This window comes from Rhinatrema bivittatum, chromosome 6 (assembly GCF_901001135.1).
Source record: "Rhinatrema bivittatum chromosome 6, aRhiBiv1.1, whole genome shotgun sequence".
Lineage (NCBI taxonomy): Eukaryota > Metazoa > Chordata > Amphibia > Gymnophiona > Rhinatrematidae > Rhinatrema > Rhinatrema bivittatum.
The window spans coordinates 242005846-242017118 of record NC_042620.1 but is presented as its reverse complement, the minus strand read 5'-3'; the positions used below and the strand labels follow the sequence as shown (position 1 = coordinate 242017118).

General features: G+C 40.9%; 1 protein-coding gene across 8 annotated transcripts in view; it reads right to left on the bottom strand.

The window, feature by feature from the left end:
* Nucleotides 1-2688: 2688 nt before the first annotated feature.
* MBNL3 (muscleblind like splicing regulator 3) overlaps nucleotides 2689-11273 on the bottom strand; it is a 272637-nt gene continuing 264052 nt past the window's right edge. For 5 of the 8 annotated variants that reach the window (XR_003857482.1, XM_029606676.1, XM_029606683.1 and 2 more), the window contains one exon: nucleotides 9337-9473. Coding sequence is in view for 2 of the 8 variants with exons in the window: in XM_029606678.1 (XP_029462538.1) it covers nucleotides 9331-9473 (143 nt within the window). In the remaining 6 variants the exon portion in view is untranslated. Of the gene's footprint in view, nucleotides 9474-11273 lie in introns of all 8 variants that reach the window. The other 3 variants (XM_029606678.1, XM_029606681.1, XM_029606677.1) reach the window with 2 other exon arrangements.

Genomic DNA, 11273 nt, shown 5'->3' with positions numbered 1-11273 from the left:
AAGGGAAGGGAGTGGAAGGTGCGGGGGGGGGGGGTGGGGGTGGTGGAAGAAAAGTTCCCTCCGAGGCCGCGCCGATTTCAGAGCAGCCTCGAACGGAACGGGCAGCGCGCGCCGGGCTCGGCGCGTGCAAGTTGCACGAATGTGCACCCCCTTGCGTGCGCCGACCCCGGATTTTATAGGCTACGCGCGTATCTTATAAAATCCGGCGTACTTTTGTTCGCGCCTGGTGCGTGAACAAAAGTACGCACACGCGCTCTTTTTTAAAATGTACCCAAATATATGCAGCATTTTAAAAGATGCACAGATTGCTGAATTTTTTTTGCTGCTCAGGAGTAAACAAAGGCCATGTGTGCATTTATTCACCCAAGATGGTGAATACAGTTTTCTCGTACATTTTTCCAAGTCTTGAGCAAGGGTGAATTAAGCTCACAGATTCTGCCTCCTTTCCATGCACACCAGCATTTTTGTGATTGGCTATGACATTGGAGCCTTTCCATTTTCTACAAGGCCATGTGTGCTCTCTTTCTACCTCACCAACAACAATGATGTTTAATCCTTCTTAAAGTTACATATAGGGATCACATTCCTTCCCCTGTACTTGGGCAGTTGACTGGTTATTTTACCACTTAAGTCAGGAGGAAGTGCTAGCATACATATTTCATGTATGTATATCCAACAAGTGGCGCACCATGTGTATGTGCTGCCATGACAGCTTCTTCCAAGCTAAGTTCTCCAACTGTCTTTTAGGGCCATTCACTAAAGCTTTATCACATGCGTTAGGGCCCTAACGCACGCGATAAGGCCATATCGCATGCGAAAAGGGACTTTTCGCATGCAATATAATGCTAATTAGGGGAGGGGAGGAGTCGGGGCGGGGGGAGGGAGGAGTTGGCAGTGCCTTCGCTGCCGGCGATAACGTTACCAACGTTATTGTCGGCAGTAGCGCGGCGAATAGCACCACCTTTCACCGTAGCGCTATTCGGCACGAAAGCCGGCAGCGAAGACACCGCTGTGGTGCAAAGGCTGCGGGCTTTCGCAGGCCCACCCCCTTCGCCCCCCAGCCCCCCCCCGTTTTTGCTGGGTTCATCATTCTGCGATGAATGATGAATCCAGGCCTTTATTTGTTTTATTGATTAAAACAAAGGTTTCACACAACTTCTTGACCATATAATGAAACTGACACTATTTTCAAAATAGTTTTGTAAAATGATTACGGGCTAATTTTTAGAAGCCCGCGCGCGTAAAAACGGGGGATTACGCGCATGGCTGGGTTTGCGCGCACATTTTCGGAATGGCCTGGCCGGGCCTCTCAAAAGGAGCAGGCTGGGGGCGGGGAGGGGCCGGGGAAGCACACGTCGGCAGCCAGCCGGCGCGCGGAGATTACTTCTGCTCCCGAGGAAGCAGTAAGTAATCTAACAACAAAAAAGCAAGCAGCTAGGAAGGGGTTAAGGGTCGGGGAGTAGAGGGGAGGAGAAAGGGTAGGAAGGTTAGGTAGGGGTATAGGGAACTGGGGAAGCCTCTACTTGCTTCACCGTATGTAGCTTTTTTAATTCCCCCCCTCCCGACCTGCCCGCACATGCGTGAGCGGATTTTAAAATCCGGCGCGCATGTGTTTGCAGGAACTGTATTTCATAACATTGGCGCCCCGATGTGCGCATGTTGTAATATACCCGCGTCCATGTTTTAAAATCTACCCCGTTATGCCTGATGAGTTGCAGATAAATAGGGTGCAGAGTCAGGAAATCCATTCCTGAACAGATGGTTGTGCCCCAAGCTATGCTTCTACCATATCCCATGTCACCCTTTCCTCTAGATTCATGAAGACAATTGATAGCTAAATGCTAGGAGCCTGGGAAGGCAGTTCTCAAAGCCATTTCCTTTTGAAAATTGTCTGGCGTTAACGTGCACATTGTTCCACAATGCACTTGTCCTTTTTTATCTGCATACTGCGGAGGTGTTTCCAGGGGCAGGGGGGTTAAGCTGGGTGAAGGCAAGAGCATGCATAGTTTGGGATTTTCACGACTATACACACTGTTTTAAAAATCCCAAACAACTTTGAAAAAGTATCCGCGGAAAACGCCAATTCAAATCTCTGCGAGTCCGTTTTCCTGCAGCAGTAATCAAAGCAAAAGTACACATGTTATGCACCAAAGTGCCACATGTACTGGTGCAAATACTAAGAGGAAAAAGTTACCTCTGGGGTTTACAGCAAAGCACTCGATTAGATTATTGCCTCCTACATAAAACACAAACATAACCAACTGGAAAAAAAAATAATTTCTTTTAAATTATCTTTTCCCTTCCCTGACATAAAAGACCCATAAAAGCAAGTTACTTCCTAAACAGCATGGCCTCGAGTCTACCAAAATTCCCCGGCCACAGACAAATTGAACAAATATTGGGAGATACATGGGCCTGCAGAATTTTGTTTTTATTGTTCGTTGCTAAAATGCTGAACTCACTGCTGAAATCTGGGGGAGTATTCAGCCCTCTCGTGCAGACATTTTTTGACAATTTTTTTTTTTTGCAAACCTCAGAATTTTGCAGAAGAGAGAGATGTGTGAAGACCCAGCCCTGCACATTTTAAAATTTCCAGTGTAAGCAGTTAAAATCTTTGCCAATGATCTTTGAATGAACGTCTTCCCCACTTTCTGTGCTGCAGGTTGGCGGTGACCTTTTTTTTTTTTAAATTATTATTACTGTTATTTAATCTGCTGGATCGTAAGCTGTGGCAAACTACAAAGCTTTTACAACAGCAAAGCAACATCATGCCTTCAGATAAGTTTTATAGCAAAAAAATGCCTTCTTTTCAAAGCCTCAGTAATATCTCTTTTACAAACTTCTCCTTTATTTTACGGACTTCTATATTCAAAATAAGTTGCAAGGATTCCTTTCATGGACTATGTACATAAGTGCAATAAAGGTGTGTCTGACACATTCGTACACTAACTGAATCAGTTTAACTGCAGCATATTTGTTTCTTCAACACTGTTAAGGGGGTTATTCCACAATATTCTGTTTATAGACCTTGCTAATATCAGTAACTAAAATATTCCAGAGGAAACATTTTTCATGCCAGAGCCAATTCACCGCACAGACTTTTTTGTTTTGAACTCTCAGAAAATGCTAAGCAGAGGCGACGTGAAATTAAGGCCAGTCAAACTCGCCGTGAATCTGAAGCACCATCTTTTTTTTTTTTTTTTTTTTTTAATATCCCCCTTAAAAAATACTGTGGAATAACCCGATCCACACAACAATTTCTACAAGCTATAAAACCTGACTCTAAATCCATGTGTTGTAAACTTCACGGCTGAGGAAGCAGCGCTAGGGCGCTGCGTTCAGCGTTCACATGGGACTTTGGGCTTTTAAAAAATATTCAATCATCTCTTTATCTGACAGTATTGAACTGTACCGTTAACAAGCTCATACTGTGACACATCGCTTAATTTACATGTGAAAATTTCACAAATAATGTGTACAAAGGTAGCCACGTTGTCGTTTTGTTGCCATAGCAACAACAACTCAATATAATTAGTCAACAATGAATCTATCATTGTAGGAGTTACATACAAAGTTAACTTTTGTTCTTAACCTGTAAACTATATAAACTAAGTTTATGGACCATGTTCTATACCTTGCCATGCCTCAGTGTTGGCTTATAACAAAACTAAATGGGCTCAATACATCATGTATGAAAGTCTCAAACTCTTTCTAACTCTCCTTCAAAATTAAATTCATTACTTACTAAAGATATATATATATATATATATTTATATAAAAGAATATAATGAAAAAAAATCTTAAAACTAACCATAAGCAAATGAAAATGTGACATGAATTACTATGCCAATGCTTAGTAAGATCATGTGTTTTTAGCTACAGTATATTTACATTTGAATTAGGATATCAACTAGTTTTAATAGTCATTACAGTCTTCAACATACAGTATATTCTAAGGCCCTCAACAGGCACATGGTAAAAATCAGACCACCAGCAAACTGAATCCATTCAACAGGAATGGAAAAATAGAGTTTCCTCATAAATTTCACTCTTATTTCAATTTCTTTTTTTTTTAATTATTATTATTTCTGTGAAATATACAAGAATAAAAACAAAATGAGAACTTTGTTAATTTTGTGTACTGGTATGTTTTATAGACTATGATAATATACTGATGCAAAAATAAAGTCAAAATTTGAAAGTAGATATTTAAAAAACTAAATAACATGGCTGATTGTGAAATGCCATTCAAATTATTATATATATATTATATATATATATATATGTATGTATATATCCATATATATATATAAACAAAAACCACTTTGCTTAAAAGAATTTGAATTATTTTGTGAATGCATTTTACTATTGTAATCATTTCCTCATTGCATGTTACAGTTTACTAGTTAGGGTTTAAATAAATTCTTTTTATTGAGTATTGATACGTCCATTTACTTACTAATCTTAGCTTTCATTTTCCCTCCATATGACCCGTTTTATCTAAGTTTCAGCATTTTTTTTTTTTTTTGCATATTGTTTGCATAAGGCTGAGGGAAATGGACAAAGAGAAATCATTTTGGATATTTTTTTTTTTAAACAGGTAAAGTTCATAAACAGCGGGGAAACTTATACAGCATCGCTGGAAATCATACCGGAGTACAAGAAATTGTGAAGAAGCCTTTGCCTTATGACATTTCTTTAGAGTCACCGGCTAGTTCTGTGACTTTTCAATAAACGCCTCTATTTAGGAAATTTAAAGTCTGGCGACTGCTTTTCGTTCCTTGCACGAAGGAAAATCAGAGCAAACCATTGCCCAGATGGCTTGCATAGTGCTACCTCAGTATGGCACAACTGCCCAGATTGTTTTCAGTTTGGTGAAGACTCTAGTGCTTCAAGCTTTTCTTTTAACTAGTTTACAGATGAACTCTACAATTTGCCAGCAATTTGCAAAACTGTTGTGGCACCTCATGAAACTACCCTGACTATCCCTCATCGAACGTCTTCCTACACCTCTCATTCTCAGTGCTTCTCGGTGACATGAAAACAGCTACAGTTCAGGTTTCCATTCTCTGTGCACGCTTATGCCAGATGTATAATAAGTAAATAAAAAACTGTTACATCAATGTGTTGTAATACACAGAAGTCCATTTTGCACTGCAAAAGTTCCTACCTCCTTCAGCTTGTAAAGCCACAGACATTTGACGGCATCCTTCCTGGCTTAACATGATCAGATCTGCTCTCTGTTGAGGCACTGGCACAGGTTGTGCAAAACCCATGTTGATACACAAATATTTGCAAACAGGAAATACTCAAATCCACTTTTTCCATTAAAAAAAAATGTTAATAGTTTAGAAAACAGGAATCTAGTGGTGAAGAGAACAAGAATGTCACAGCCAACACGCCCGTGATGCTCAGTTTTGGTAAGGTGGGATCACTGGGCCAGTATCTTTCAAACCGGCATGCAGGTGCACGTATGTCGGCCCGCACCCAGGGACGCAGCCATTTTATAGCGTACACGCGCAAATGCATATGTTATAAAATAGCCTGGCCGCGCACACATGTGCGCCAAATTTTAAGTGGGCACGTGCATGTGCGCACAAATGCTGCTTCTATTGTGTAAATTGGGGTGGGTTAAAAAGGGGCACGTGTCAATGCTATTCCCAGTTTTACCAGTTCATCCCTTCACCCAATTAAGAGACAGGTCCTTCAACACCCCCCCCCCCCCAGTTTATTAGCCTTCTCTCCTCCCAGTTAGCCCCGATCCTTAAAACCTCAACAGATCTGCCTAGTTTCCTTTAATTTTTAACTTACACGGCATCCGTAGCAGAAGTAAAGTTGTGCGGCAGGGGGGCCTCGCTGCATGCTGGGTTGTGTAAGTGTTTACGCGCACATCTCAGGTTCACGCACTAAAACGCTCATGGCACGCCCATGCCCCACCCCCCTTTTTTTTTTTTTAAACGTCCGAGATGTGCGCGCTGCGGGATATACGCGCCATTCTCGGTGGCTTTTAAAATCTGCTTGGCGCAGGTGAGCCTGACTTCTTCGCGTATCCCCTAATTAACGCACACGTTGGGCTTTTTAAAATTCACCTCATAGGCTGCAATTTGCCTTTTCTGTCCAATGTCCTTTCTATGTTGGCTGACATTGAGAGTCACACTGTGATCCAATATGATCACACAAGGTTATAGTCATAGTCAAACATATCCATTCAAAGGTTGCTGCATGCAATCGGTTTGGGGTATGCATATGGAAAATGAATTCTGATGGTGAAAACAAGCATGAAGAGTGATTATGATGATAAACTCTACCTCTAATATGAGCATTTGTCTAGAGAAGGGGCTTACTCATTTCACAGCTGCTGATCACAGTGGCACAAACTGCTATGTTGCAGTATATAATCAGTTTGGGATATGCCCAATGTTTCCTGTAATTTTGGAAAGGCCGTGTGTGTGGAAAAAAACGATCTTTTGTGCAACTTTTTATAAGCTGTGATCAAATTTGTGTGCTACGAGCCAGTATAATGCAAATAATATCAGGATTTCCAGTGCACACCATTATGGTGATTTTAAAATGAGCACACATGCCCCCAGACACGCACGTATTGACGTATGAGTGAAGATACGTGCTGTCATTTTTTTTATTGCATGTGCACTTGTGCACATAAAGGTGAATTTTAAGACCTGCGCGCGGGAGCACTTATGCATGTGTTTGCCAGCTCGTGCACATGGATGCGGCAGTTTTATAACATATGTGGGTATATGCACGCACATTAAAAAATCAGCTATACGTGCGTCATGTGTGCACAATTTTACACTGATGCACACGCATGCGAACAAATGCCACTTCGATCACGGAAGTGGGGGAGGGGGGATTTTAGTAGATATGTGTGCCAATGCAATTACCTGTTTCCCCGGTTCGTTCCCAGTCCGACCCAGTAAAGGAGAGGACTTCCTAAACCCCCTAGCTAACTTGCCTCCCTTTTACCCTGTTGGCCTCGTTCCTTAAAACCCTGATGACTAGTCTAGTTTTTTTTTGTTTCGTGACCTACATGCCGTCCATAGCAGAAGTAAAGTTACACAGATAGGGACTCTGGTATGCGCTGCTGTGCGTAAATAATTACGCGCTGGTTTCATTCAGATTTCCTGGAACGCCCATGCCCTAACCTTCTCAGACCATGCCCAGCACCTTTTTTGAAAAAAAATGTTTACCCAAGTACCCAGGCACCTCTTAAAATCCATGCGGCGCACGCTGGGCTGATCCACGTGTGTATCTCCTGGCTTTGGCATGTGTAGGGCTTTTAAAATTCACCCGAAATGTTTTAAAATACACCAACCGCGTGTAAGTATGCTCCTAAATTTTACGAGGTTACTCAAGCACAGTTAGCCCACGTGCACCTTCCATATGACTTTGTTAGCTTTACGTGTGTATGTAAGCGAATTTTAAAACAGGCTCGTATGAGCCACTTTCACAGTTTTCCAATTAGTTCACCAGTTTGCCCAGTTAATATCGAGGTCTTTCAGTGCCCTCTGGTTCTTCATCCTCCATGCCCTCCAGTTCACTAGGACCCCTCACCCTGTTCTATAAGTCCTAAAATTCGAGATCTACAGACTTGCTCCTCCTTAGAAGCCGCAGTAAAGTTATGCGGATATCTTGCGCACACACGTTGCGGTTTTAAAATACGGAATTACGTGCGTATGCATTGATCCTGCCCCGGAATGCCCATGCCCCCACCTATTCCTCACGTACGCAGGTAATTTGTGGCTTTTTAAAGTCTGTGTAGTTCACGCACAGCCCGCATATGTACATAAGTGGACATTTTTGTGCAAGCGACCTCCTAGTTTTGCCATGTGCACAGTTGTTCATGTCAGCTTAGAGGGAACCGTGGATATACCCATGGAAACATTAATTGTGATTGTAAAATAATCCTCATCTTCTTCTCAAATGACTAGATCGCTAAATTTTTCAGGATTAGTCACTGTGACTAATAAATAAGTTGTTTTATTTCCATAGCGGGGGGGGGGGGGGGGGGAAACAGCTCATACATTGCTCTATTTGAGGACGTGTCTTGTATTTTTTCATGACTGCCTCTCAAAATTTTAAGAGGAGGTGGTATTGATAATATATCAAACAGAAATGCAACGTTTCCATTGAAAATTTTCAAGAAAGCCTGAGGTGCCCCCATGGGAGGTTAACGCTGCCAGAACAGAAAATGACTAATATAACTTGCATTTTTCTGAGAAGGTCCCCATTTTTTGAGTGGCTCTGTGTCTCCAGTTTTGGAGTATAGTGGATTCTTAAAGCAGGATAGATAAGAATTATATACTGCTTGAAAATCAATATTTAAGAGAGGCATTTTAACACGTTTTCAATTTGTTGCTTCCCAGAACACTTCTGAAGAGGTTCTGCAGAGTAACCACTTAACTGATGTCCAACTTTGTAACGAATAAAGGAGAGAAATGAAGTTTCTTTACTCAGTAAGGCATTGCCATATTTCTGCTTTTGTTTGAGTACTCATGCTTTTGTTCAGAACCAGAGCTACCTTGTAATCATTTTCACAAATTTTTTAAAACATATAATAAAAGATATTTTGGATTTTAAAAGAGCCTTTTGAATGTTGCAAGGTTAGGGGTTTGGAAAAAAAAAAAAAAAAGCTCCATTTATCTGGAGAACAAGACTAGCATGGGCAGTGTAGCTTAACCCTATTCTGTAAGGGTGAGAGATTAATTCAGTATCCAAATGCATTTGATTCTTGGCTTTTTGCTCAGACTCATTTCACAGAGGCAAGCAAATGACTTTGTCATGTTAGGGTGACTGGGCCTTTGACCACGAACCTTGCCATTCTTGTGTCCTGGTTTTTCAAACACTTCATTCCTGTTTCCCATAACAAAATTCAGAGATAAACAACAGGCTATATATGAAAACATAGAAAATAAAAATGATGAAAAAAATGGTCTTGAATATAGTTGATAATGATACACACTTTTAAAATTAAGCCGTTGACTATGATGTAAACAAAACAGTTAAGATAACACTTTAAAAACAGACAAAACATTTATCCATCGATAGTATAACAGTAAACCAACAGTCCTCTTGCGCAGGAGCACTTACGATGATAGCCAGAAAATGTGTAAGGGCCTGATTCTGTGTCTACGGGAAAAAGCTTAATGAACCAGGCCTTAAGTGTGTTAAAGTGATGTGTTATAAAAGTCCATTATAATTTTCTACTTAGATATCTTGTTTAACAGAGAATTGTTTGTATAGTGCCTTTTAGTTTGACATTCCCATTGATTGATTTTTTTGTTGTTGTTGTTGTTTTGGTTTTTTTTTTGGTTAACAAGTTGGCTGCAGTAGGCTTACTGTAGAGGTGGGTGAAGAGGAAAGGGAGGAGTATTTACAGAATGGCCATGTGCAGCTTCCCATGGAGAGGTCCTGGTATTCCACAATTTTGCTGTTCAGAATTTCAACATGGTCTACTAGAGGAGGGGGGAAAAAAAAATAAAGAGTAAGAAGCCAAGCAACAACATTTCGTTTTAGGAAATATCACTTTGTCAGACACAGATACTCAGGCAGTTACTGGATTCTTTCTGTTTCTAAGAATATGATGACTGCATTGAGATACTGGGTGACTGTCATGCCAGAAAGTGACACTTTCCAAGGCTAAGTCTAAAGAACATTACCTCATGATAGGTTCATTCTCATTGGTTGTAACTACCCACAAGAAAGTGGGCACCTCGCCACCCAACTGATTCACCAGTTGTTCTACCGGAGTATTTTTAATTATCTGGGAGATATATAATAGTGATGATGTAGTCTATGAAGGCAAAAGGCATTGTGAAAATGATGACTGCCTTCTAAGATTATAATGAATTAAGTGACATGACATCATGTATCTTGCCACTAGCTAATCTGCGTCCTTTCAAACTAGGGCCTGGATTTTCTAAGGTCGTAGACCTTAGAAAATCCGGCGATAATGGGGGGGCTGGAGTAGCGAAGCGGGGGCGGGCCTGCATAAGCTGGCAGCGATGGCACCTCCGCGGTGCCATCGCTGCCGGCTTTCACACCCAATAGCACCATCGTAAAAGGTGGAGCTATTGGGCGGGAAACTGGCGGCGAAAAGGGCCCTTACCATTTCGCCGTCAACGACGTCTTCGCTGTGTCCGCCCCGACTCCTCCCCTTCCGATGCGGACACCGCCCAGAACCCGCCCCAATCTAGGCATCACACGCGAAAAGGGACTTTTCACGTGTGAAAAGTCCCTTTTCGCGTGCGATCCCTTTTGAAAATGACCCCCTAGGTTTGCATCCCTGCTCTCCAGTTTTCTGGTTTCATGAGAGCTCAAGGGCTAAATGTTTTCCTGTCATGCTTACATTACAAATAATTATAAATACAGAACCAAAAGGATCTGCAATGGATGTCTTTTCTTTTTGAAATATCAGATGAAACACTCGTATTGACAGGATTCTAGTAAGCAAGCTGTTTACGGGCAGGATGCAGCCCAGTTTGCATCACAATTGACTAAGTAGCCAAACTGGAGCAGAAATTGAAGGATTCGAGTAAGAGTTTAATTTATCCATTAAAATCGGTACATGCCAACTATGTGTCCAACCAATCTAATTAGTTTTACATTTCTTAAATATGAATAATGACTCCCATTTGAACCCACCCTGAAAACCAGGCAAACACAAAACTTCTTCCAAGACAGAATATAAATTGTACATTTTTTTTTCCTTTTCTTTTGTTAATTATTCATCAAAATTACTAATTTTTTCCCTGCAGTATTTAAAAAGATCAGGTCAGAGCTGATTCACAGGTCAAATTCTGCTCCATGATCAGCAAGCCTAGCAATTAATACTTTTTTTTTTCAGCCTTTCCTCTCCCCTAAGGAAACAAATTCTACAAAATTTAAAAAACGTCCTTCGAAATTAAATTTGCTAGGTCTAGGAAAAAAAAAAAAGCTAGCATGTTGTGCTAGTTTTACATGGAAAGCAACACAAAGCAACAGACTATGAAAGCACTAGGTACTGCAATGTTGTGGATGAGTGGGGAAAGCATATTGGCTGCAACCTTCAAGCCAATCACCATAGAATCTAAAATCCTAAGAAAACACTATTTCATGACAACTGACTGAACATATCCTTTTAGTTTATGTTTACAATAAATTAAAAAAACAAATCCTCAGACCTTTGAATCTATTTATGTTGTAAAGGGCAATGATTGAATAAAAGACATGCAAACTTTATTTTTTTTGATTGAAAATATGTATTTAACTTGCAA